At 24.1% G+C, this 26,340-nt stretch overlaps 6 protein-coding genes across 11 annotated transcripts; 2 read left to right on the top strand and 4 right to left on the bottom strand.

The window, feature by feature from the left end:
- Positions 1-1,365: 1,365 nt before the first annotated feature.
- Positions 1,366-11,665, bottom strand: LOC122848427 (sex-lethal homolog). Of its 4 annotated transcripts, none has more exons than XM_044146499.1 (6): positions 11,537-11,665; positions 8,468-8,750; positions 8,216-8,391; positions 8,025-8,138; positions 7,450-7,610; positions 1,366-2,710 (listed from the first exon to the last, which is right to left on the bottom strand). In XM_044146499.1, the coding sequence occupies exons 1-6, from the start codon at positions 11,593-11,595 to the stop codon at positions 2,454-2,456; spliced, it is 1,050 nt and encodes a 349-aa protein (XP_044002434.1). In that variant the 5' UTR covers positions 11,596-11,665; the 3' UTR covers positions 1,366-2,453. The 4 variants fall into 4 exon arrangements, with proteins under 4 accessions (XP_044002434.1, XP_044002438.1, XP_044002435.1 ...); XM_044146503.1 differs by lacking the exon at positions 11,537-11,665 and adding an exon at positions 10,400-10,465; XM_044146500.1 differs by lacking the exon at positions 11,537-11,665 and adding an exon at positions 9,762-10,216 and having other exon boundaries at positions 8,468-9,080.
- Positions 11,666-11,933: 268 nt separating this feature from the next.
- Positions 11,934-13,408, bottom strand: LOC122848452. Its single transcript, XM_044146533.1, has 3 exons — positions 13,066-13,408; positions 12,607-12,928; positions 11,934-12,535 (listed from the first exon to the last, which is right to left on the bottom strand). Exons 2-3 carry the CDS (start codon positions 12,913-12,915, stop codon positions 12,260-12,262), a joined length of 585 nt encoding a protein of 194 aa, XP_044002468.1. The 5' UTR covers positions 12,916-12,928; positions 13,066-13,408; the 3' UTR covers positions 11,934-12,259.
- A 116-nt stretch (positions 13,409-13,524) lies between these two features.
- On the bottom strand, positions 13,525-15,563 carry LOC122848407 (excitatory amino acid transporter 1-like). Its single transcript, XM_044146473.1, has 7 exons — positions 15,145-15,563; positions 14,990-15,072; positions 14,737-14,917; positions 14,432-14,665; positions 14,178-14,369; positions 13,977-14,111; positions 13,525-13,906 (listed from the first exon to the last, which is right to left on the bottom strand). The coding sequence occupies exons 1-7, from the start codon at positions 15,561-15,563 to the stop codon at positions 13,771-13,773; spliced, it is 1,380 nt and encodes a 459-aa protein (XP_044002408.1). The 3' UTR covers positions 13,525-13,770.
- Positions 15,564-16,747: 1,184 nt separating this feature from the next.
- LOC122848418 (serine/threonine-protein kinase STK11) lies at positions 16,748-19,994 on the bottom strand. 3 transcript variants are annotated; one of them, XM_044146488.1, is made up of 7 exons: positions 19,638-19,987; positions 19,349-19,577; positions 19,142-19,262; positions 18,827-19,012; positions 18,605-18,741; positions 18,199-18,542; positions 16,748-17,741 (listed from the first exon to the last, which is right to left on the bottom strand). In XM_044146488.1, the coding sequence occupies exons 1-7, from the start codon at positions 19,687-19,689 to the stop codon at positions 17,587-17,589; spliced, it is 1,224 nt and encodes a 407-aa protein (XP_044002423.1). In that variant the 5' UTR covers positions 19,690-19,987; the 3' UTR covers positions 16,748-17,586. The 3 variants fall into 3 exon arrangements, 2 of the variants coding, with proteins under 2 accessions (XP_044002423.1, XP_044002422.1); XR_006373456.1 differs by adding an exon at positions 17,869-18,012 and having other exon boundaries at positions 17,627-17,741; positions 19,349-19,961; XM_044146487.1 differs by having other exon boundaries at positions 19,349-19,994.
- Positions 19,995-20,573: 579 nt separating this feature from the next.
- On the top strand, positions 20,574-22,237 carry LOC122848419 (protein polybromo-1-like). Its single transcript, XM_044146490.1, has 2 exons — positions 20,574-21,811; positions 21,887-22,237. The coding sequence occupies exons 1-2, from the start codon at positions 20,630-20,632 to the stop codon at positions 21,950-21,952; spliced, it is 1,248 nt and encodes a 415-aa protein (XP_044002425.1). The 5' UTR covers positions 20,574-20,629; the 3' UTR covers positions 21,953-22,237.
- Positions 22,238-22,441: 204 nt separating this feature from the next.
- On the top strand, positions 22,442-25,756 carry LOC122848359 (protein RRP5 homolog). Its single transcript, XM_044146377.1, has 2 exons — positions 22,442-22,592; positions 22,707-25,756. Exon 2 carries the CDS (start codon positions 22,709-22,711, stop codon positions 25,724-25,726), a length of 3,018 nt encoding a protein of 1,005 aa, XP_044002312.1. The 5' UTR covers positions 22,442-22,592; positions 22,707-22,708; the 3' UTR covers positions 25,727-25,756.
- The last annotated feature ends 584 nt before the right edge of the window (positions 25,757-26,340 follow it).

The following is a 26,340-nucleotide window of genomic DNA, read 5'->3' as shown; positions in this document are numbered from 1 at the left end:
ATTGTTTAAATATTTATTTAAAATTATTTAAAATTGAATTGTAATTTTAATCAATCTTTAAATGGCAAAAATCCTTGGAATGATGTAATAATTGTTTGGCTCATTGCAGTGATTCATGTGAGACATAAAATACCCAAGTTTAAAATTTATCATCATATAGGAAAAGTAAAAAAAAAGTAGAGGAAAAAATATATATTTTATTATTCAAATGAATGATTTAATTTCTTAGACATATAGAGTAAAAGCTGACCAACGAGGATTGATATCTCAACCTTTGATTATCCGCCCCTTCCTGTTTCCTTTTTCGTCATTTACTTTATCTCCATGCCACAGCATCCTGTCATCATGAACAAAGAATTATTTTTTTATATATATTTTGTTGATTTTTTTCCTCAATATGTCAGTATTCAATTTGCACTCGGTTCATCAACACCACCACCATCACCGCCACCATTATCATCTTCAGTATATTTTTTTTTTATTCTCCAGTTTTTTTTTACATCATTGTGATTTATTTATAAATTATATTTTAAAATAATTGTGTCAATTATGATGGAGCTCATCATTTGGCATCTTGCTGAATTTTAAAAATGCTAGCTGCCTTTTGAAGGGCAACGTTTTGATTGATAATACTCATCAAAAATAAAATTATATTAATTTAAAAATGAAGAAACGAATTTCAATACTTGATCAGTTAAATTTAGTTATTGTGTGTATTTTTAAAAAAAAAGAAACTAATTTTTTCGTTGCAAAAAAAAGACAAAAAAGTTTGATAATAATTATTTAAATATAAAAGTGAATTTTTAATAAAGAATTAAAGACAAATTAAATTTCGAAAAGACAATTCAAATTCAGTTATTACTTTTTTATGTTTATCCTAAAATTTCTTGAAGGGTAATATTTTTATTATTACAGTAGTAAGCGTGCGCGTGCAATTAACTATTGTTTTTTTTTTTTTTAAATCTATACAACAAATTTCAGTCTCATTATCTAAATTGATAAGTATAACACAAGTATCCCATCATCCACATTATTTACATTCACAAATATCTTGTATCTAAAATTCAATTGAACAAAAAAAAAAACAAAAAGAATTATTAAAAATTTCTATTGTCACGTTCATTCTCAATATACTGAAATTTAAAAATTAAAAAAAAAAAAAAAAAGATATACTTAATTATTTTGTGTTATATTATTTATATAATCAATTTTTTTAAATAAATAATATACACATCACTGGATGACTCTCCTCACGAATATATTTTTTTAATTCTTTTTTTTAAATCTAAAAAAGAAAATAATAAAAAATAAATAAAACTTGATCGTTTGTGTTTTTCATTTTTTTTCTATTTTATATACTGACACTCTGAAATGATAAAAAAAATTAAAATAAAATGACTAATACGTTGGTGTATTTTATATTATTTTTTATGTCTTGGCAAAATCGACATGGATTTGTGAATTGGTTGGCCATTATTAATTTACACGTACATATAATGAAGTCGTACAGCAAATAAAAGTTTAGCGTCTTTTACGACGAACAAATAAAATTGTAAACAAAAAAAAAAAAAAAAAAAAAGGAAAAATACAATAAGTATAAGTATATAATATTTTTTTTTTGTTTACGTAAAAATTGGAGAAATAGTCCGAATTAATTTAATTAATCTATTCATTTTACTGTAAATGTATTTAGACGTATTTGTCTAAATATTTGTAGTACGTTTTTTTATTCACATGATTGCCCTCGGTCGCAGTTAATCCTCATAATTATTCTTCAAAAATTGTCAATCATATTTCATTTATTTAAAAGATTATTATGTTTTTTTTTTGTCGTTAATTCTAAAACACTGGAAAGAGAGAAGAACTAAATGAGAATCAACCAACGGACACTTCATGCGATCATAAAAAAGCTCTGATAAAATTTCGTTTTTTGTTTTAAATTTAATTACAATGAACAATAATTAAATATTAAAAAAAAATCATTAAAATTGACAAAAAAAAAAAAAGTAAACTGTAATTATATTTTTAAAACGAAATTTTAATAAGCTTATTGACAGTTTTTTTTTTTGCTTTTTTTGATTGGACTTATTGAAGCATCTGAGCACGTTTCAATTTAAGTTATAAAAAAAATAGCAATAAAATATGAGAATTTAATTAAAAAATAAAAAAAAATTTAAAAAAAAAAACTAAAAAAAAAAAAATACATACTGCTTTACAAGCAAAATGAAAACTATTGTAAATTGGAATTTTTCTTTCTTTTTTTTTTTTCTTTTTTAAACTTTTTTTTGTTCGATTGTTAATGGTTTGGTTTTCTTTCTTTTTTTTCTTTTTTAGTTTTAGTTTGTAAGCGACTTTTTAGATATGCCAAAAAGACGTGAGAGACCAAGATGTGAATGTCCATGAATTTTGTATTGTAGTTTTTTGATGATTAAACAGAATACGTTTACAAGTGGTCACCAGAAATGTGATTGCACATAACCACCACCCATGCCAATTGGATTAAAACGATGTGGATGTATTTTTTCCATTCTCATAGCTCCTGGACCACCACTACTAGCACCATTGCCAATATAACTACCAGCATGATGACCACCACCTCCACCACCACCACCTCCACGTCCAAATCCAGTTGTACGAGTTGCACCAGTTCCACTGCTTACTGCAGCACTTGATGTTGTTGTTCCTGTACCACGTCCACGACCACCAGGACCTGCAATATTAATTATTTATTATTACACATTACTTTACATTTAATTTATTAATAATAATTATTATTATAAACAATCCTTTTATTTAAAAAAAAAAATTAAATAAAAATAAAAAGATCAGCAATTTTAAAGCAAAATCATATTTTTTTTTAACCCACAAATGGAATGATTTTTCATCTATATATATATTTTTTTTTTTTTTTAATTTTAAATTATTATTTAACGTTATTTCTTTTTTTTTTTTTAATTATAATTTCGATAAATAATAATTGCGAGCTAGAATATTATATAATTAAAAAAAAGAATTTTTCTTTTTTTTTTTTTAGAGCCAGTTGTTTGTTAACTGATAAAAAAAAATTCAGGTATATAATATATTAAATAATTATTTTTTTTTTAAAAATGATGAAAACCTTTTTTGTACGTTTTTTTTTTTTGCTTTTACAATAAATTTTCTTTTTTGTTTTTTTTTTTTTTTCAATGCAAATAATTGTATCTCGTCATTTTTCCATAAATTTTTCAAGGCATAATTTATTAAAATTATAAAAATATAATTAATAATTACACCTGAACTTTAAGTAGAGGTTAATAATCAACTGGCTCTTAAAATAAAACATAAATATATATTTTAAATTTTTTTTTTTATAAGAGCATATCGAAGATATTACCTCCTGTCCAGAAATTAACTCGTAGATTGTCATCGTAGTTTAAGGATTGTTCATGATTAGGGCATGGAAAAATGACGAATTATTATTATTAATTTTTCATTATTGACATTTTATCAATTATTATTGTTCTTCCTTTCTTTTTTTTTTTTTTCTTTTCTTCATAATTATTCTTTTTTCTGTGACACAATTAATTCAGCATTTGTTTTTAATTTTTCTTACAATTTACTGTAAATTGACTTAACATTAACATTAGTGCCACGAATTGTTATAATTTTTTCTTTTTTTGTATTATTTTTTTGTGCAAAGATAACAATAAGTGTTTGTTTATAATTATTATTTATCAATTGTCGTTATAAATGATTACTTGAATTTTATAATTAAAAAAAAATATAACACGATGATTTTTCGAAATTATTCAAGTGACAATAAAATGATAATTAAATAAATATAAATAATATATTTTGGATCGGATGATTGTCACAATAATTTATAAATAATTTTGACATATTAATAATTAATTATTAATATTAATTTTGTTATTTTAACTCACATTATTATATTTTAAAATGTATAATTGTTTATACAATTAATTATAATAAAATGTAGTTGACAAAGATTTTTTTTTTTTTCAAATTAACTATTATAAATATTACAATAATTGTTTCAGCTATCATTAAACAATGACACATATTTTATTTTTGATTTAACATAAAATGTATTTTGTTAAAAATGATTTTTCATTATCTCATCTGAATTTTAGCTTATCCTTTATCACAGCCATCATTTAGCTCTCCCTAACTTTGGTATTTGTCCCAATGGAAAATTAATTTTCGGGACTTTTATCTGACAATACTTGACATAACATGTTAAACATTACAATATTAATTTATTTAGCTATTTTTGCTATAATATTGAACAATAAAATTGGCTAAATGTTGATTTAATTTTTTAATTTAATCGTTTTCACATATTCTGGACGAGACATTTTGTTTTTTTTTAAGATGAAAAATTTTTTAATTTAATTATTTATTATTATTTATTGCTTAATAAACAAAAGCTAATATTTTATTTGAGCTTTACTAATTTTCTCAATAGTTTTATTAACGACTATTTGTGTATATTGATTAAATATTTATGGAAAGCCATCTAATATCAAATAGAAATATCATCACAATTTTTGTGAGTATTATGTTATTGTTATTTTTAATATCATCATTGGAATTGTTGCAAAGTTATTCATCAGTCAAAAGACAAAAATTTTTTATTCATCTAAAAATCTTAAATAGCTAAGTGGTAGTTTAAAATTTTCTTAGACAAATTATGGACTAATTGAAGCTTCTATTTTCTAAAATACAATATGGTTTTATTTATTTATCAAGTGGAGTTAATGAAAGAGCAATTAGTTTACGTGAATTTGATTGCAGCTCATATGTTCTTGAATGAACGTATATTGTACCAACTGTATCACGTGTTTTAAAAATATAAATTAATGAGAATTTAAATTTTTCATTTACATGCTTTGTTTCCAATGAGATCAACAGGATTTTTCGTTTTTTTTTTTAGTTGTTTTTTTTCAACTTTAAATTGAATTTTCTTACCCTGTTTTTATTATTTTTTTTTTTCTTAATTTGTCACTAATTTTTTAGAGCGAGTGTGACACATCGCATAATGTAAAACAATTATTTTTTAATCTTAAATATAATTATATAAAGATGTTTAATTTTTTTTTTCTTAATTTTTTTGGTGTTCTCATTGTGCGAATCAATTTAAAATTGATAAACATAAATTTATGTGTTTATTTTAATAATTTAATAATAATAAAATTATTAGCAAATTTAAATAGATATTAGCACTTTTTTAATAATTAAAAAACTTGAAAATTTTGGCAGTAAGTATTATTGATAAAAACAAGTTTCTAAAAATAAAATTATTGCTAAAATAATATGTTTGAATTGTTATTAATTTAAATAATGCTGATAATTTTTTCGTCGTTGCATACGGAAAATCTCCTCAGCCAATCGGTAAGCATTGTAAGCAGAAATATTAACAAAATTTAGTTTTTCATAAATTTTCTAAGCTTCTTTGTTAAATATCTCGACGAATAATTTTAACCAGCAATAACAAAAATTAGATAGAATATAAATATGCTTCCCTTCGGCCACACTTGGTGACACAAAGTAGTCACACAAAAGTAAGACGGAATGGGATTGTTGTAAGGGTTTTAATTTCCTTAATAATCATTTTAATAATTTTTCTATTTTTAATCATGTTTTTGTTACAAAAAATATTCTGTATTTCACGAAACAATATTCAAACGGAGTCGTACAAAAAAGGAATACAAAAGAATGTATTTTTATTTTTCTTTATGAAACAAACAAACAAACAAACAAACGTAATAATAATACTCTGATTTTTCTTTTTTTTTGTATTTTTTTTTGTTTTTTTATAAAATATCATATAATGTGACAAACAAGATATAAAAAAACACAATATCGCGAACACAACAAGGGTGTATTTCCGCTTGATTTGATTATACAATCAAATATTATTATTATTTTTTTTTAAATTATAAATTTAACAATAACATTCATATTAATAATAATAATTAGTACAGTAGTTATGAATGGCTTTTTAAATTGCCCTGGTTCAGTGACAAAAAGAAAAATAAAATGAAATAAAATAATAATAATTAAGTCATGTTTTTTAAAAACGAAACTAAAAACTAATGGAATTTTTCGTTTTAGTTTGTATCGAATATAATAAAACAAATTTTTTAAAAAAAAGCAAAAGAGTTGAGAAAAATATTGAAAATTATTATGAATTTTCAATTTTAATATTTTTTTTTCTTCTTTAATTAAAAAGAAATAAAGGTTGTTGTTGTGTCAACAGAAGGGGGCCAGGCATTTCCACAAGTCCGTTTCATAATGTTGTCATCATCGCAGAATGAAGGCGATTGGTTCCATCGTTATTATTTTAGTCTTTTTCCATAAATCAAAAACACGAATACAATAAAATCACTGATAAACCCTTTTTTTCATTTTTTTTTCAACGCTTTTTTTTTAACCGATGTAATTATTTTTAAAGAATAATTAATTTTATCTGACTAGTCTCTATTTTTTTTTCATATTAATTAAAAATATTTTCTCTTTATTGGCGTTGAGAAAAGCCGGCAGTATATTTTACAAAATTTTATCAAAACTTGATCGCGACAATTATTACCGATCAGTGTTTGTGTATGTGTAAATAAATAATTTAAAAAAAAAAACAAATATATATATATAAAAAACAACAAAAAACATCTATGACAATATAATAACAATTGAAAAAAATTATTTTTAAAAAATAAAAATAAAAATAAACGTAAAAACATTTTGCTAATTGCATTGACATTTTTTTTCTATTTTTTAATTGATGATAATTTCGAAAAGCATTGCTAAGTGACAAGTAGAAACTTTTAATTTGAACAAAATATATTTTTTTTTATATTGATAATATTAAAAAAACAATGCAAACATTGTTGTTAAAATTTATAAACAAATAAATTTATTTATTTCATTTAAAAATTGTATGAAAAAATGATGTGATATTTTTTTTTTTTTTAATTAAAAGCTAGCCGTCATTACTGTTGTTATTTTTAGAGATATAAAAAAAATATCATTGTGTTTTTAAACAAAAGAAATAAGCATTGTTATTTAAAATAAAAACAATATGAAAAATACGTTTCTCAGTTTTAAAAATAATCCAGACGACTAGCGAATATTTATTAAAATAAATGATAAATAATTTAAAATAAATATAATCAATTAAAATTTGTATAAAAATTAAATACATATACTGAAATTAAATGTTTTTAAATTGTCTCTATGTGCCGTTTTTTATTTTTATTTTCATTTTTTCTTTCAACAGTGAAAATGTTTAGTTTAATCAACATTAAAAAATATAAACAATTAATTAATTTTTGTATAATATAAAAGCAAAAAAAAATTCATGAAAAAATATTATATTTTTATTGTTGTTGATTAGATTAAACATAAATAATAATTTCAATATAAAAAATAAAATTAAAAAATACTCACCGCGACTCTGATTGAAGCCAGCTTGCCATCCAGCATAATATGCTGCTTTTTGTTTGCCATGTTCTTCAGCAATTTTAACACAAAGTGGCTCAGAACCTCCCTCGGGTATCGTGCCATGAAGATGATTTATAGCTTCCTGAGCTTCTTCACGTTTATCATATCTAACAACGAAAAAAATTAATTAAATCTAAACAATTGATGAAATTATCAAGATTAAAATAAATTTATACATTTGTTTTTAAAAATATTATTAAAATTAATAGCCAACATTTTTATGCATGAATAAATAGTAAATTTAATCTAGGTCACACTTATAATACAAACGAAAAATGGAATTGTACAAGATGCCAGGTAGCATGTGCAGAAATAATCTGGCACATCTTACAAATTAACTATATATAAATATATTTTAACATCAATGTGACTTTAAATATTTTTAAAATTGCATAAGATTTTTGAATTTAATTCTGCTTCATAAATATCACATAATCTTTTACTTTTTTTTTTTTACATCTAGCTATTATATTGCTCAAAAAATTTAACATATATTTCTATAAAAATGAAAAATAATTTACCTCACAAATGCAACACCTCGTGGTAAACCAGTCAATTTGTCTTTAAGAATATTTTTTTGTACAATTTGACCAAATTTATTGAATATATCTTCAATCTGACCTTCTGTGACATTTCTATATAAAATAATAAAATAAATTAATCAATCATCTTTATAAATTTATAGATATTTTTCTCATCAAGAAATAATTACCTGGGTAAATTTGTAACATAGAGATTAGTTTCTTTGATCTCTTCACCAGATGGTCTTGCAAATGACACCTTTAAACGTTTATTCTGTACTTGAAGACCATTGAGAGTGTTGATTGCTGTTGTTGCATCATCAGCTTTAGCATAATTAACAAAACCAAATCCATAACTGTATCCAGTCTAGAAAATAATAAAACAAATTATTAGTAAAATATATGAATTAATAATTCTGTTAATGTAATTACAAAATGTATACCTTGTAATCCTTCATAACTCTACATGATTCAACTGGACCAATTGTCACAAACATACTGTACAACTCTTTTTCAGTCATACTTTGTGGCAAATAATTGATGATTAGATTGGTGCGTGAATCATCCCTCATACCTGAATGGTGTTGTATATCATTGTGGTCAGACATTTTAGTATAACTTTGATGGCTTCCAGTCGCTTGATTCAATAAATTATCTGATGTTATTTGGACACTATTTCCAATATAAGAATTTAATGTTTGTCCTTGACACTGCTGAATATTCCAACTGATGATTATTTAATTATTACAATCATGTATTTTGTTTTTTTGTTGATTAAATAATTCATTGTTGGCCAAGTTGTATTGTTGATGTTGATGTTGTTGCCAAAGATGATGAAGATGATGATGTTGTTGTTGTTAACCATCGGAGCAATGCGGGTCGGCAAATAAAAAAAATATAAACAAATACATTACTACGGGGATTTCCGTTTTTTTTTTTTTTTTTTTTTTCTAATTTTTCAATTCATTTTTTTTTTAATTTCACTTTTTTCAAGTGTTCAAAAGCGGTAGAAAAATAAATATAAAAATAAAATTGCATGATCAATGATGCCAGAACCTGCGTGTCAGAAACAAACAAACAAAGGCAAGTCAGGATAAAAAATTAAAAATGACTATTCTATCGCAATTTTGATGTTTAACGAAAAAAACTTGAAAAAAAATGTCAAAAATTTTTTATATTATTATTATTTGTTTGTTTATATATATTATATAGGTACCTATATTTTTATAAAACTATTATTGTACTATTTATATTAAAAAATATAGTATATAAGGATGAAAATTATATTATTAAAAAATAAAAAAGTTACAGTATTTTTGAGGTTATGTCAAGATGCAAAAGTCCTGCATGACGCTAATAAAAAAGACCGGGATTAACGTCACTTTCCCTCTCAAAATTACCGCATAATCTTCAAATTATTATTCATTCAATAATTTATATTTATAAACACAATTCTTACCGTTAATGTGTTTATTTAATAATTAATTGTTGGCTTTAAATAATAATCCTACGTTAAAAAAAATTAAAAAATTTTGTTAAAAAAATGCTATCTGTGTGTTTATCCGACCAACGCATCGATCCAAATTCGCTCTCTTTCTCTCTCTCACTCAAACGCAATAGCATCCACACAACCACCAATGTCAAAAAAAAAAAAAAAAAAAAAATATTGAGCCCTCAAATTACTCTAGACAAAAAACAATTAAATTAAATAAAAATTAATATTTTAAAAAAACTCACACGCGTCGTTTTATGATGGAAGAATATTCTTCAATTGTGTTTGAGTGATATGTAATTAATTTTTTATATGATAATTAATTTTCAATATTAAAAAAAAAATAAAAAAAAATAAAAAATAGCCAACTGTGTAACGCGAAATCACGGCGCAAAGGCCCGGGAAAAACGCGGGTGTATCCAGGCAAACTTGTAAATCGACCAAGCTGTCAGGAGGCAGCAGCAGCAGTGGGGTGTACGATTAAATCCGAGCTTAACCGAAATATTATTGTTGTTTCTTCCTCATCTCGCTGTAACCAATAAACGCAATTTTACACACAAAGCGTCATCTCCCCACCGGCCACCATTCACCCCCCTCGCCTGTTTTTTTTTTTGCCGGCAACTGGAGAGACGCGAAGCGCCGGCGTACTTTGCCAATAATAATAAACATTTGCAAAGTAAATGAGTGAGATAGAAATACTATATGCAAATTGGGCGTTTTATTTAAATTAAATATTAAATAATATTTTTGTCATATACCCTTGTTTTATCAATGATATGCAAAATAAATTTCCTCGAATAATAATGATTATTTAATAATTTAAAATATCAGAAAAAAATAGTAAAATTATTATTAACAATATATAAATAATAAACGCACTCACTCAATTTATACACCAATGAATTATTTATTTAAAAATTAATTCACAATATTACATAAACACATATTTTAATATTTTTTTTTTTTTTGTCAAAATATTTATACTATTCACTGGTCTATTGTTTTTTTTTTTTTATCTCTTCTAAAAAATTGCCAAGCTGCACTCACACACTTGCCAAAATGCCAACAACAACTGTTTTACTCCGATTGGGTCCGAGTGAGTCCCGAGATATTACGAGAATTTTATTTATTTATTTTTTTTTTTTTATTAATGCAAGGAGGTATTTTTTAACACGCGATTTTATGTTGTCTAACTATTTTACCGGCTAATTGTTTTTTGTGTATATTATTGTGCAAATATTTGACAATGATGATTTTTTGTTTGTGGAAATAAAAGATTGAATAATATTTACGTGTTGGCTGCGACGACGTCTGTGAGTCAACTGACGGGGGAAAATGGGAAATTGAAGGAGGTTGAACAGCCCCAGCCCTGACCTGCCTCTTTTTAGCTTCTGCACCCTCAAAGGACGCTAGCTATATATTTTTTTACTATTATGTGTACAATACTCCTTGCGCGCGATACATTGCAATTAATATTTAAATATTGTTGTTTTTATTTTCATCTGATTTTTTCTATTTATTTATTGCAAAAAAAAAATATCAACATGCATGTTCTATTTAGCTTGTGTTAAATGAAATAATTAATGTTATTATTAACATGACATAAACATGCAAATTAAAATAGAAATTATTAAATTAAAAAAATATATGTATTGATAAATAAAATTATGATAATTTTTTATTTTTAAATGTCAACGTGAAAAGTGAATTTTCATTTGAGTTAACTCGTGGCACATTTAAATATTATTATTTTCTTGGCAAACATACTTGCTGAGATGAAATCTAGAATGATTAAATACAACCCACATAAATGTCACATTAAATTTGTTACAATTGTTTAAATAATATCCAACAATATATTAACTTGTGCAAAAAAATTTAGAAAAAAAAATTCATGTTATATATTTAAATTCGAAAAAAAAAAATAAAATTTTAAAATTTAAATTAATTTGTTATTTAAATTGTGATAATTTGTTGATTATTAATTTTAAAAAATTTAGTAATTTAGTTAATTAATTACCTTGATTGAAGATTGACAAAATCGTCTGATGAATTTTTCTCTGATTCGTATTTATCCATTTTACAGTATCAAGACCGACAATTGGTTCCTCACTTCCTGCCGCATTGCGCGCACAATTTACCAGTGTTATCTTTTTGCTCCTTTTTATCAAAAAATTTCTCTCTTTCTCTTCTAGTAGTTGACCCTTTTTTTTATTATTATCCACTTCTATATCGATGAAAAACAATTCTCTTTTCTGCAATGCTGCACACTAAAATTCAACTGCGCAAAATCTCGACAGGATAATTTTGATTTTGCGCAATAATTTTAACAATTTTAATTATTATTTATTGTCTTTAAAAACTTCCCAACAATAAACAAACTCTAATTATGAAAAAATAAATAAACAATCATTTTTTTTTTTTACAATGATTCATCACCGTTTTATTCAATCATGATTAAAAAAATTACTTGTAAAATTGGTATACTCATTGGAATATAATAATACTCTTGATAAAATATAAAAGTTAAAAAAAGAAAAAAAAAATATTAATTAAAAAAATAATAACCATCTAAATGATAGTTTTAAAATAAAAAAAAATAATAATTTTGACAATAATACTGCTTAAAAATTAAAAATTTTACAATAAATAATTGAGTATGTATATTTAAGTATCTTTGTTGACTTGAGTCATTTTTTTGTTGTTGTTTTTTGTTGTAATGCTTTGAGGTACTTGATGATGTTTATCTGAGTGTTGAAAAACCACGTGATTTAATAAAACGAAATGGTCTTAGGGGTTCACGTGTTGTTTTAATAATTTCTGTTGATGAAATTGTGTCATTTTCTTTTCCCCAAGCATGACGTGGTGACTCAATACCAAATGGTGAATATAATTTTGTTGGTGTACGACCAAGAAGACAACGTGAACGTGTCTGAGGTGTTGCTGATCTTGATGCACCATTTATTGGTGATTGTTGTTCATCCAATATTTGTCTTCGTCTTGTTGAACTACGAAATTTCTATAAATAAAAAAAACAACAACAACACTGTTAATAATTATTTCATGATTATTTTTTAATAAATAAATTACCTGAGATATAGTACCAAATGTTGTACGAACAGATGAAATTGTTTTTGATATTTTTTCAGCACCAGATCTTAGTGCTCTTCTTGAATCAGCAGATACATTACCAAGGCTCAAATTACTCCAGCCTTTATCATTTGTTTTATCAATTGTTATTTTATTTTTAGAATCAACTTTTGAATCTTTGTCTTTGTCAAATCTATCCTGAAGACGTTGACGTAAATTACGACGACTACGTGATAATTGAGGTGAATTTTTATCAGCCAACACCTCACGATGAAATGTAAATGATACACTTCTTGAATCTGGTCTCATTTTAATTTTTAGCCTGTAATTTTTTATTATTATTTATTAATTAAACAATATTGTTAAAAATAAAAATCAATTTTACAACTCATTATTTATTAAAAAGACATTATGTTTTTTATTGATAAATAATTTAAATAATTAAAAAATACAACTTACTTGTTAAATATAAATGTTGATATAAAAATAAATAAATTTATAATTTAGCCGTTACACTTGACCGTCAAATTTAGAGCGTGCTTGTAACGGTCAAATAAAAAATAATAATATTACTCTTTTAATTTTCACTGTTAAATTCTAATTGTTAATTAATTTATTTAATAATATAAAATCTAACTAGTTGTTATTTAAAAATATTTAATTATTTATAAATTATGTATATTTATTAGTTTAAATAAATAAAAATATTTAATAATGTTTTTATTTATCGCGTCTCACGGTGAAGGCAGATGTCATACAGATTACACACACACTCACACACACAATAAAATTTACACAGTCTGGTCTGGCTATTCCTGTCTCACTTGGTGCTCGAAAAATTTTTATGGTTTTTTTATCGATTTGATAAAGAGAGTCGAGAGACACAAGAGAGACAGAGATAGAAAAATTAAATATAGCCTTCAGGACTCATCGCCAGGCGGCGAAAATTATTTTTTATTTTTCCAAATACAAGCGCAATAATTTAAAGATGGAAAATATATTGTTTGGATTGTTTATTATTACGTTTTTTATTTATGCTTTCCCGGGAAAAAAAAATGGCCTGATTAGATCTAAATCATTGGATCCCTCGGGGAAAATTTTTGTCCGATATTATTCGATTTTCTCCGATTATAATTATAAATAAATGTATATTAATTATTTAAATTATTCAACAAATGGCATTTGTAATTGTTGAAATTCATTCAATTCAATTGTTGATATTTCATCATGACAATAATGAGATATTAAAGATGCACCAAGTGCATCAGCAATTATATTCACAGCTGTCCTCAATCTATCTCTAAAATAAATATATTAAATCAATAACTTTATATAATTTTATCATTATGATTTGTAAAATAATGTCTTACACAAAACAATCAATTGTAATGATTAATGTAACATCTTCAGGTGGTATTCCAATTGATTCAAGAACAACAATTAACATGACATGTCCACCACTTGGTAAACCAGCAGCTCCAATACAAGAAACAGTACACATGATTCTATCAAATTAAAAAAAAATAACATCTTCATTATTATAAATTTTAATAAAGATAAAAAATACTAACGCAATTGAAATTATTCCCATTAATGAATAATCAAAACCTCGAAGTTGAATGATAAATATTGCACCAATTGTCTCATACAAAGCAATACCATCCATGTTTATTGTTGCTCCAAGTGGTACAACAAATCTTGATACTTTTTTATTAACTCCAATTTTATCAAGACATTTTAATGTCATTGGAATTGTTGCTGTACTAAATTTATAAACAATTAATTATCTTTTTGTAAAATTTAATTTAATTTTTTTTTCGTTTACCTAGATGATGTTCCAATTGCTGTGATAATTGCTGGACCAATATTTTTAAATATTTCAATTGGTGATTTATTTGTACAAATAAAATAAACAAATGGTAAAATTATAAAACCTTGAATAAATAATCCAAGTAAAACAGTTAAAACATAAATTCCTAATCTTGATAACATTATTCCAATATCTTGAGTTTCTAATAATTTTCCTGGAATTAAAAATAATACACCAATTGGAATGAGCCTAGAAAACAAAATCATTTATTTTTTTTAATATTTAAAAATTTATTATTATATTGTTTTTATAATTCATACGTCATTAGCCAGCTCATTATTTCTGTGACAATATCAGAAAGTGATTGAAATAATTCTTCAAGAGGTTTTCCTTTTTCTTTCATTTTGCCAATCGAAATTCCTAGCAATAAACTGAAGCTAACTACACCCAGGACATTTGTTCCAGCACCATATCTATGTGAAATATTCCACTGATAAATATCTACATATTAAAAAAATATCAAGAATAAATTAATAGACAAATTATTTATAATAAATAATATTTTGTTTTTACCTTTATTGCTATTTTCTGGTTCAATTAAAATCGTTTGATACTGACTGATGCATGCTTCAATTAAATTATCAGGCACCAAGTTTCTTAAATAATTTTTAAAAAATACAATCAAATTATTCTCAAGATAAATAAAATTATTTAAACAAATTATATACCTCAACAGATCCAATAAAATATCAGTAGTAATAAATTTTTTATTGTATTTAATTTTTAATAATTCATCATTCTGATAAAATTTACCAGGTTGAATTGTTTGTGCAAGAACAACACAAAGTGTTATTCCCAAAACAGTTGTTGTTGTGTAATAATAAAATGCCATTAATCCAATATTTTTAGATTTACAAACTCGACAACTTGCACAAACAATACTTGAAATAATTAATGGTAAAATTAAACAATTAACACTTCGTAAAAATAATTCACCGATAAATTGTAATTGCATTAGTTCTCTATTATTCCATGATTTATTTTTATAAAAATATTTTAAATAAAAACCTATAATAATACCACTTGTTATTCCAATTAGATTAAATAAACTTGAACGATTTTCTGATGTTAATTTAGGCAATGCCATTTTAATTGATAAAAAGAAAATTAAACAAAAATTATTTAAGATTTTATCATTGTGAAATTGTCGTTGATAAAGGGCCAACACATTTTCTTATCAATCGTTTGTTAACATCACTTTAATGTGTACTAGTTGTGAAGCAATTTGTTGTCTCTTTTCAAGATGTCTTACAATTGTACGTGCATTGATAATTATGACAAAGATTATAATATAAATCAATAAAAACAAAGATAATAAAACGACATGTCTTATCATCATCATCAACACAATCATTGACTTATTTATAATTTTTTTTTGTTATCAAATATTATAAAATTATCTGTGAAATTAATTATTTATTTACAAGTTGATGATTTTTTTAAATTTTTTTTATTTAAAGGCCAATAAACGACATATTATTATTTAACAAATAATTAGACAACAAATATGATAAATTTTTTTTTTTTTAAAGATTTTAATGGGGTTTTTTTTAATTTATTTAACCTGAATGTACATTTACTAATTTTTTTATTAGTTTTTTGTACTTTAATTAACAGGTTTTTTTTATTACCATAATGAAATGTTATTACTTTTTTTTTTAATAATAATTTATGACAGTTTTTGTTGGCGGCACATTGGTAAATTATTAATTCGTTGATTTATTTTTGCTTTTTTAATTACAAAAGATTAATAAATTTATGTAAAATTTATCAATTAACATCGACTTTAATTTTATTTTTTTTTATTATTTTTCGTATTCAAATTCGTTTTTTTTTTTTAACAATATTTAAGAACCAACGCCCATAAAATAATAAGTGCAAACTCAATGGCACCAGACAAGTCAACATTTTTTTTTTACGTAATAAAATTTAAATATATACAATTATTGTAGTTTATTATTTGACAAATTTTTTTTTTTAATTTATTTTTGGCTCTTTAACAAATTCATTATTCTCTTTTTAGTTTGTTTGTTTTTTTTTTGTTTATCATTAGCTACCGTGCTTGAATTAAATGCAAAAGAAAAAAAAAAAAAAATTGTAATAAATATTATTTAGGCGTAATTACAGAGTCCCTTGAATTAGCAAGGAACAATGAGATATGTACATAATTTTAATACAACAATGCACAATGTTTTGTGCAAAAGTAAGGTAAGAAAAATACTTTTTATTTTTTATATTTTTGGATAGACACCATCAAGGATTCTCTTATAATTTTTTTTTTTTTTTGATAATTATTTTTTATTTTTTAGTTTCTTATCTTTTTTATACTCCACTTTGTTTATATATATATTTTTTTTCAACTGTTAATACGAAGATACTCGAGATCTAAATGCCATTTAATTTATGTAAATTTACATTATCATAAAATTTAAATATTTTTTACATATTTAAAAAAAAAATCGTAAAAATTATTTGATCTCAATATTTTAAAAACTAAAATATTCCCTTCGTATTTAAAAAAAGAAAAAAATAAATTTCAAATATTTACATACAAGATATAATTTAACAATTAAATAACTTGATTGAAAAAAAAAAAAAAAGAAATTAATAATATTTTTAAGAATTTTGAGAAAAGTGCTGGATACAAAATACAAAAAAAATTTGATAAAGAATTCAATTTATATTGTTTAAATAATTCAAGGTATTGTAAAAAAATATATATATTTTAATTACAATTTATGCGTGATATTGGCATTTTAAAAATTATGTAAATCATTTATGGCACATGAAATAATGATTTTAAAGTATTTTTTTTTTTCTACAAATATTATTAATAATTGATAATTCATTCATTCAAGCAATGATCATTCAGTTATTTACTCTGACGTTTATTATTTATTTTTTTTTTCTTCTCTAAATCGTCGTTTATTTTTTAACTATTTTTAATATTAATATCACATAAATTTATGCATAATACACCATGCACTTTTCTTCAACTCAAAAACTAATTTATTATTTTTTTCATTTAAAACAACAAACAAGTAAAACTAAAATGTTTATCTTTTAAAATTAAGAAACAACAATTATTAATTATTAATCAATGGGATAAATCACGAAGGCTTGCATGATGAAAATTTCCTAACACTAATACGTGATACTGGTTTTCTCCAACGTGGTTTTGTACGAAGTGTTTTTGTTGTGTTACCATTACTCGATGTGCTTATTTGTTCAAGACCATTCAAGTCCAAATCTTGTAGCCTTAATTCTGTTAAAACAAAAAAATACATTAGCACAATTTTATAAATATTATATTCAGCTAATTATTGTTAATCACATTTGGCATTGTTAGAGTAAAAAAATATACAGCAAAGCAATAAAACAAATAAATCTACCCAGATGTTTTTCGAATCCTTGAAATAAAAAATAATACACAATAGTGGCTATTTTAAATAATTACAGTATGATGCATGGTTTTGACAAGAATACAAGTAGACGGTTTGATAATGACCGACTAGATTTCTTATTTTTTTTTTCATCTGAAAATTAAAATATAATATTTTCTAAACAAAACAAAAGATGCATTAATTATTCTTTTCTTAGATTTTGAATTTAATTTTTTTTATCATTCATCTGTTAATTATGCAAAGAAAGAAAAAAAAAATATCAAAGAAAGAAAATTTAAAAATAGAGATTTAAATTGAGGAATTAAAAATTTATATTACCATTTAGCTGTCTTTCAGTGTAATACGTTGGATCATTATCACATCCATAATAAAATTCAAGTAAATAAGGAAGCACAGTCATTCGATGACAAGTACTACCTTTCAATGGTGGAATTGCAACTTTATCATTTGTTCTTTCTGGAAGACAAATTGTCCATGAATGATGTCGTACTTCTTGTAATGTAAATCTATCATTTGGTTCTTTTTGTAGCATTCCTCTAAGTAATGATGACAATGATTCATCAACACTATCAGGTATAGTATAATCACCTCTTCCAATATTTTCATACAACTTATAAATACTATCACCTTCAAATGGATACAATCCAGTTGTAATATTATATCTAAACATTAATAATAATATTAAATTCAAATAATTCAATAAATAATAATAAAAAACACTTACAAGGTAACTCCACTACTCCAAATGTCAACTTTAAAACCAGCAAATGTTTCACAACCATTAGCTATTTCTGGTGGTTGAAATGCTGGCGATCCCTGTCCCATTGTACATGTGTCATCAACAGCAAAATGATCCAAGGCCTATCATAAATTAAAAACAACATAGCAATAGTTATTATTTTTAAATCAAATAATCATTAAATAGAATCATCAAGTATGCATTTACCTCAGCAACACCAAAATCACTTATTTTTAATGTACCACCAAGTGTTAATAGTAAATTTCCTGGTTTAATATCTTTATGAATAATACCTTTACTATGAAGATACTCAAGACCTTCAATTAATTGTGTAAAATATTCATGTGCTTGCCAAATTGGAAATTTTTTATTTGGTGTACTTTCCAACATGTCCTAAAAATAGTCTGATAAATATGTAACGTCTAATTGTTGAATATATATTTTATAAAAAATATTTTAATTTTACTTTTAAAATTTATCTATTAATAATTGTTTAACAAAATGGCTTTGTTTATGACATACCTGAAGACCAGCACTACAAAATTCCATAACAAGATACATTTTTTCTTTTTCTTCATTGTAAAATACATCAACAAGCTCAATGACATTTCGATGTTTAAGATTTTTGTGTAATCTAATTTCACTGTAATAAAAATTATTTAATTTTGTCATTAAATTATAATAATATCAATAAATTAATATGTAAATATTATTTTTAGTTTTATTTACTTTTGTACATTTTGTTCACCATTTGGTATCCTACGTAATTTTTTTTTTTTTAATATTTTGACAGCTCTACGATATAATGTTTCCGAGTCAAGTACTTCTTTGACTTTGCCATAACTTCCTTCACCAAGTAAATCACCCATAACATATTTACCAATTAATTTGAATTTTTTTCTCTTTTCTTCATATATTATTTGATCAGATTCCACCCGATGAAAAAATGTATTGATATCTAAATCATAATCTTGATTATCATTTAGCCATTGATCTGGTTCAATATCATCAAATATACCATTGTTTCTGTCTTCTTCATCTGGATCACATATCATTATTCTATTGTCCATTTTAATTATTTATTTATTTATTTAATATACTGACTAGAGCAATGAGCAACTAGTTAACATTAACAAAATATTATTTACACAATTATTTAACCTAAAAAAAAATTATCACCGGCACAACCATTTTTTACTGAGGTATCGCACTAGGAGGTAGGACAGGAGGTTGTAAAGATGATGAAAATGATGATGATGATGATGATGGGAGTGGATAGGAGTGTACACTCTCTCGTGTGATTTTTTTTTTTTTATTTTTATTTATCAACTAATGTGTGTTTGCGTGTTGTGTATTTTTTGTGTGTGTATGTGTTGTTTGTTGACGAGAAAAAGAGAGGTAAAAAGAGTGAAAAAAAATGTAAACCGATGTCCAAAGAGGAGAGCAGAGGAGAGAGAGGAATTGACAAAAGATAGTGAGAGGGAATCTGGGGAATTATTAAAATTTCACCATTATATTTTGACCAATAATAATTGTTTTATAATATTTTATCAATGCGCATGTGTAAATGATGAGAATATTTTTTTTTTTCTCGTTTGTAATATGTAAATATTTAGATATGTTAATTTTTGTGTGTTATGAAAAAAAACTGATAAATTTAATAAATAATTGAATAGTAAAGACAGCAAAAGTGTGTTCAAATTGACAAAAAAAATTCTAATTTAATTGTTTAATTAAAAATAGACAAAATATATTAATAAATAAATTTGTTTGTTATTTAATTGAAAATTGAGGAGGTTTTTATAGAGATTTAAGAAATTTGAGGTTAGATGTCATTAATAAAAAAAAAAAAAAAAAATGGGTAAGTTAAATTATTTACTTATTTTATTAGAAATAAAAAAATATTGAAATAAAATAATTAATATATTTTAACTTTTATTTTTGTTAGATGATGAAAAAGATAAATTAATTACTGAATTTAAAAAATCAATAGATAACTTGTGTCTATCAATGAAAAAAAATATTGATGAAAAAAATTTAAAAAAAATTTTCGCTAGTTTGCAAGGATATCTTGAAGAAAAAAAAATATCTTTCTTCAAATTAGTTGATGATAATTTAAACAATTCATTAATTGATATTAATCACCTTTTCAATGATGACATGGATGATAACATGGTTGTCAGAACTTCTGACACTAGACATGATACCATGGTTTTGTACGTAGCCAATTTAAGTGATCTAAACAGCTCAGTATCTATTGACAATGATGAAATCAACAAAGATGAGCAATCATTTGTTAATGACAAACGTACATATTCAATCCATGAGGATTCTTTCGATTTAGAAATTACTACAAAACATGTAACGTTTGACAACACAATGTTAGTGTACAATTATGATGAAGAAGAAAATACATCAGAAGGTTCAACAATTCCAGATGAAGAGATTATACAACCATATGAAGATTTATTTATGGCTGTTATGACAGCAACTGATCCAATTGATAATAATCGTCCATTACATATTGTATTTCAATTAAAACCATCTAAGAAATTGTATCCAGAATATTATGAAGTCATTGAAACACCAATTGATCTTAAAACAATTGCACGTAAAATACAAGATGGTAGTTATAATTATTTAAATGAAATGGAACGTGATTTAATGCTAATGTGTCGTAATGCATGTGATTTCAATGAGCCTGGTTCACAAATATATAAAGATGCTAAATTATTAAAAAAAATTATAACAACAGCAGCTAAAAAACGAAATTGTGAAAGTGGTGCATTTACTAAATCATTAAATGTTGCACAATCAACAAGAAGTAAATGTGGACGTAGTGCACAATTATTAATAGCACAAACATCAACATTATCAGATGAAGATGAAGAAAGTGATGATGAAGATTATGACACTGCTGAAAATAATAATTTACAATGGCAATTATTTGAATCAATAAAAACAACACCAGATGATCAAGGTATTAGAATGAGTGAATTTTTTTGGAAACTACCATCTAAAAAAAAATATCCAAATTATTATAAAACAATTAAAAATCCAATATCTTTATTACAAATAAGATCAAATATTAAAAATGGTAAATATGGCACTATTGATGAAGTTGCTGGTGATATGTACAATATGTTTGAAAATGCTAAAAAATATAATTTACATACATCAAGATTATACAAGGTATGTATTAAATAAATATTAACAATATTAATTAAAATAATAATAATAATAATTTCATATCAATTTAATTTACAGTATGCAATTGAATTACAAAAAATAATGCAAGAAAAAGTACAAGAATTATTAGAAAATATCAAATGATGATGAAGAAGAAGAATATAAATTGTAAGTACAATAAATAAAATATTATTGCTTGGTAAGCAAACTATTTTTAAAAAAAAAATTAATTTAATAGAGGCAGGATCCTCAAAGTAATTTAAAAAATATTTTTATATAAAAAAAAACTTTAGAATATTTATTTAATATGTATTTAATAATCATTAAGAGAATTTAATTGTTATAATATTTAATTAGAAACATCTGATTTTATCGACATAAAAAATAAAGAAAAAAACCAAGATGACTAATAAATTTTAAAAAAAATAATTTAATATTCGTGTTTTTATTTTTAAACTAAAAAAACATTGCTTCTTTAAAAAATTTAGTCTCTAGCAGTCTCTACTACTCTAGTACTCTCTAGTCTTCTTGATGGTACCGATGCAAGCCGCTGGTTTGCAGTTGGTCGATAATAATAAACTAAATAATAATAAAGATAATAAATACATATACGCTTCAACGTTTGTATACGCTAGTGGTAGTGGTAGACTGGTAGATTCAAGGAATGTTAAAAAAAAAAAATATTAAAACTCACGTGTTTAAATTTACACAATAAAACCATATATATATTGTTTTTTTTTGTTTTGTGTTGATAAATAATTTAATAAAAATATATAAAACCAAGGTATGTAATAAAACTATTAAATTAATTTTTTAAATCACATTTTAATCAAATTTAATAATTTACAATTTAATTTCTAACCTTAAAATTAACTTGTATTGATGATTTTTTTTTTAGAGATGACTCTCACGAGTTTTCCACGTGGTGGTAAAAAACCATTAAACAAATCATTTGATTCATTAAAAAAAACAAAACGTATTAAAACAAATTATGATAAAAAAAATGATAATGAAATTGAAGATATATCAAATGAAGCAAAGCTGTTACCATCTTCAGCTGATTGTTTATCATATCGTCATTTAAAACCAGGTATGGTTGTACTTGGTCGTATTCATGCAGCAACTGATTATGATTTATCAGTATCATTACCTGGTCGATTAAGTGGTTACGTTCAAATAACTGATATCAGCACAACATACACTGATTATCTACAAAAATTATCAGTATCACCACAAAATTATCCAGCTGATTTTAAATTATTATCAAATTTATTTAAACGTGGTGATTATGTTGTTTGTTATATTAAAAAAGTTGACACTGAACTTAAACAACGTGTTACAATGTCAATTGAACCAGAATTTATAAATCAATATTTAGATCCAAGTAGATTAAATAAATCATCAAATGTTGTTTGTTCAGTAAGTAGCGTTGAAGAACATGGCTATGCAATTGACACTGGTATACCAAATTTTCGTGCATTTTTAATGAATCAAGATATTGATGAAGACACAAAATATTATCCTGGACAACAAATTTTTTGTGTTGTTAAAACAATATCATCATCACAAAGTGTTTACACAGCTAAGCTATCAACAAAAACTAAACATATGTCATCAACTGTTACAATTGATGGTCAATCAATTGATGCATTAGTACCAGGTACAAAATTTAATTTAATTGTTAAAAAATTAATTAAAAATGGTCTTTGTGTATCATACAATGGTGAAAATATTGGTTGTATTAATCAAACCCACTTGACAATGCCACTTGTAAATTATGAAATTGGTTCTACAATTGTTGCTTCACTAATGTATGTTATTCCAATTGTTAAACTTGCATATTTTACACAATTAACATTAAAAAAAGAAGAATTAATAATTGACAGTGGTGAAATAATAAATAATGCAAAATATTTATATCGTGATACTGGTATAATATTGAGTTTAAAAAAAAATATCAAAGGTGTTATATCATTTTTAAGAACAAATGTTAATTATGATGATATACCAAAAGTATTTACTAAAAATTCAGCTCATACATGTCGTGTTATGACTTATGATATGATGGATAGACTTCATGTATGTACAATGCAAAAACACATGTTAGATCCAAATTATACAACAGCTGAAACACTTAAAGTTGGTGATATAATTACGGTTGAAATAATGGAATACAAAAAAAATGGTTTTGTATTTGTTAAATCACATAATGTACTTGGTGATGTACCATTTGAAGAAATAATTGATCGTGATCAAAATGATAATGATAAACCAAAAGTTGGTGATAAATGTGAAGCACGTGTATTATCTAAAAGTCCAAAAGGAAATAGATTTTTATTTACACTAAAAAAATCATTAATTGAAAATGATTTACCAATATTTTCAAAAATTGATGATGCTATTATTAAAAATAAATATGTTGGTAGTGTTGTTATGTCTACACCAAAAAAAGGTTTATTAGTACGTTTTTATGGTGATATTAAAGGTTGGCTACCAATAAATGCAATGAGACCAATGACACCAGAAAATTATAAAATTGGTGAAACAATATGTGTCAAATTAACATCAATAAAAGATGATAATAAAAAAATATTATTATCATTAGTTAAAAATAAAAATGATGAAAAAATAATAAAACCAAAAACTGAAGATCTTGTTAATTTAAAAATTGGTGATACTGTTGAAGGTATTGTTGTTGAATCAGATGTCAATGGTATACAAATGAATATTATTATAAATAATGATAAAGCACAAAAAGTTATAACAGCATTTCTTCCTGCTGGACATATGTCACCATCAAAAGAAATTGGAAGTTCATTGGCATCACGTTATTTACCTGGTGATATACTTGCTGCATTTGTATTTTCAATAACACCTGAATTTTTATTAACCCGAACATTTTTACCAACAAAATCCTATTCATTACCTAAAAGATTAAAAGTCAATGATATTATACCAATATCAGTTAAAGAAATTAATGATAAACATTTAAAAGTTATTATACCAGTTAAAGGAATTAAAGAATATGGACATGTTAATATATCACAAGCAATTGACATTAATACATTATCAATGTATTCAGTTATTTATGGTAAGGTGACTGTTCGTAAACCAGATGAATGTGTTACATTAACAACATTACTTGATGATATATTGTCACAAAAACAAGGTGATTATTGTCAGCTATCAGCTTGTGATAATTTAGCAATGTATTTAAATAAAATTAAAGAAATATCAAAACATCATACAATTAGCTGTAAACCAATATCAAAACTCCATGTGGGACAACAAGTTGCTGGTGTTGTTGAAAAAGTAACAGATAATGGTCTTGTATTAAAATTAGACAATGATGTATCAGCAATTGTTCGTAATGATCAATTAAAAGGTTCATATAAAGAAGGATACAAAGTAAAGGGTATTGTTTTATGGATAAATTATATTCATGATGTTGTTGAGGTGTCATTATTAACACATTTATTATCTGGTAATTCTAAAGGACATTTTCATTGGTCAGAAATTGCTAAAAATGATAAAACAATATTAAAAGGTGAAATAATTATTGTAACACCTTGGTTTGCACTTATACGTTTTTCTGGTGGTCGTATTGGTGCTATACCAATTAAAAAACATGTCAATGATACTGAGCCTGATTTTTCAATTTATAAAGTTGGAGGAAAAGTTAGATGTTCTGTTGTACTTAATGATCCAGATTGTATGTTGCCAATATGTTTTCCAAAAAGATTGAAAAAATTAAAATTACCTAAAACTGTTTTAATTAAGACTCATGGTAAAAGGAAACATGATGATGTTGATGATGATGATAAAGATAATGATGAAGATGAGGATGAGGAAGACAACAATGACAATGATGAGACTGTTTTACCAGCAAAAAAACTAAAAAAAGAAATTGAATGTTAAATAATTATTCAACCAATTGTAATAAATTAATAAAAAAAAAATAAATCCATCAATTATTTTTTCTTTAATTTTAACATTATTTTGAGCTGTCAAAACTTTGATTAATGTATTTTTTTTTTCTTTTAACTCATTCATGCATATTTTTTTATTACTAAATATAAATCTTTATGTTTAAAAAAATAATAAGAAAATCATATTTATTATTAAATTTTATTAAAAACATTTTAGTCTTTAATTTTTCAAGATGAAATGTAATTCCGATAGCGCCAATACCTGATACAGCAAAAATCAATTTATGCAATATTCAAAAATAACAACAATATACCCGACATGTGTATAACGTTTAACCAATTTCCCAACATAAAGTTGCAAATTAATAAGTGTTACATTTCAAATAAAATAACATTTTATCATTTTGTCTGTAATATTTTAAATACCAGATATTAAATGTTAATTGTTTGCCTCAGCATAATGAATTAAGGCTTGAAGATGAAACCACTTTGTATGCTTCTTTATGAAGCACGAGCCAGTCATTACGGAAGCAATTGACCATCGACCCGTCAGGAACAATACCGAACATTCTTTACATTTCAAGGCAAAGGAAAACATCCACA

This window comes from Aphidius gifuensis, linkage group LG2 (genome assembly GCF_014905175.1).
Source record: "Aphidius gifuensis isolate YNYX2018 linkage group LG2, ASM1490517v1, whole genome shotgun sequence".
NCBI classification, from domain to species: Eukaryota; Metazoa; Arthropoda; class Insecta; order Hymenoptera; family Braconidae; genus Aphidius; species Aphidius gifuensis.
This window is presented reverse-complemented; position numbering and strand designations above follow the sequence as displayed.

Bases quoted from the DNA above. Each gene is read 5' to 3' on its own strand.
- LOC122848359 (XM_044146377.1), top strand. From the start codon at position 22,709: ATGACTCTCACGAGTTTTCCACGTGGTGGTAAAAAACCATTAAACAAA.
- LOC122848418 (XM_044146487.1), bottom strand. From the start codon at position 19,689: ATGGACAATAGAATAATGATATGTGATCCAGATGAAGAAGACAGAAAC. The intron at 19,263-19,348 runs GTAAATAAAACT...TTTTTATTACAG, and splicing joins GGTGAACAAAATGTACAAAA to TGAAATTAGATTACACAAAA. The intron at 18,543-18,604 runs GTAAGTGTTTTT...ATTAATGTTTAG, and splicing joins TGGAGTAGTGGAGTTACCTT to ATATAATATTACAACTGGAT.
- LOC122848452 (XM_044146533.1), bottom strand. From the start codon at position 12,915: ATGAGACCAGATTCAAGAAGTGTATCATTTACATTTCATCGTGAGGTG. The intron at 12,536-12,606 runs GTAATTTATTTA...TTTTATTTATAG, and splicing joins CATTTGGTACTATATCTCAG to AAATTTCGTAGTTCAACAAG.
- LOC122848427 (XM_044146499.1), bottom strand. From the start codon at position 11,595: ATGGATAAATACGAATCAGAGAAAAATTCATCAGACGATTTTGTCAAT. The intron at 8,751-11,536 runs GTAATTAATTAA...AATAATCATCAG, and splicing joins TTTGTCAATCTTCAATCAAG to TTGGAATATTCAGCAGTGTC. The intron at 8,139-8,215 runs GTAATTATTTCT...TATTTTATATAG, and splicing joins TATGTTACAAATTTACCCAG to AAATGTCACAGAAGGTCAGA.
- LOC122848419 (XM_044146490.1), top strand. From the start codon at position 20,630: ATGAAAAAAAATATTGATGAAAAAAATTTAAAAAAAATTTTCGCTAGT. The intron at 21,812-21,886 runs GTATGTATTAAA...TTTAATTTACAG, and splicing joins ATACATCAAGATTATACAAG to TATGCAATTGAATTACAAAA.
- LOC122848407 (XM_044146473.1), bottom strand. From the start codon at position 15,563: ATGGCATTGCCTAAATTAACATCAGAAAATCGTTCAAGTTTATTTAAT. The intron at 15,073-15,144 runs GTATATAATTTG...AAATTATTTAAG, and splicing joins ATTTTATTGGATCTGTTGAG to AAACTTGGTGCCTGATAATT. The intron at 13,907-13,976 runs GTAAGACATTAT...TATTTATTTTAG, and splicing joins ATTACAATTGATTGTTTTGT to AGATAGATTGAGGACAGCTG.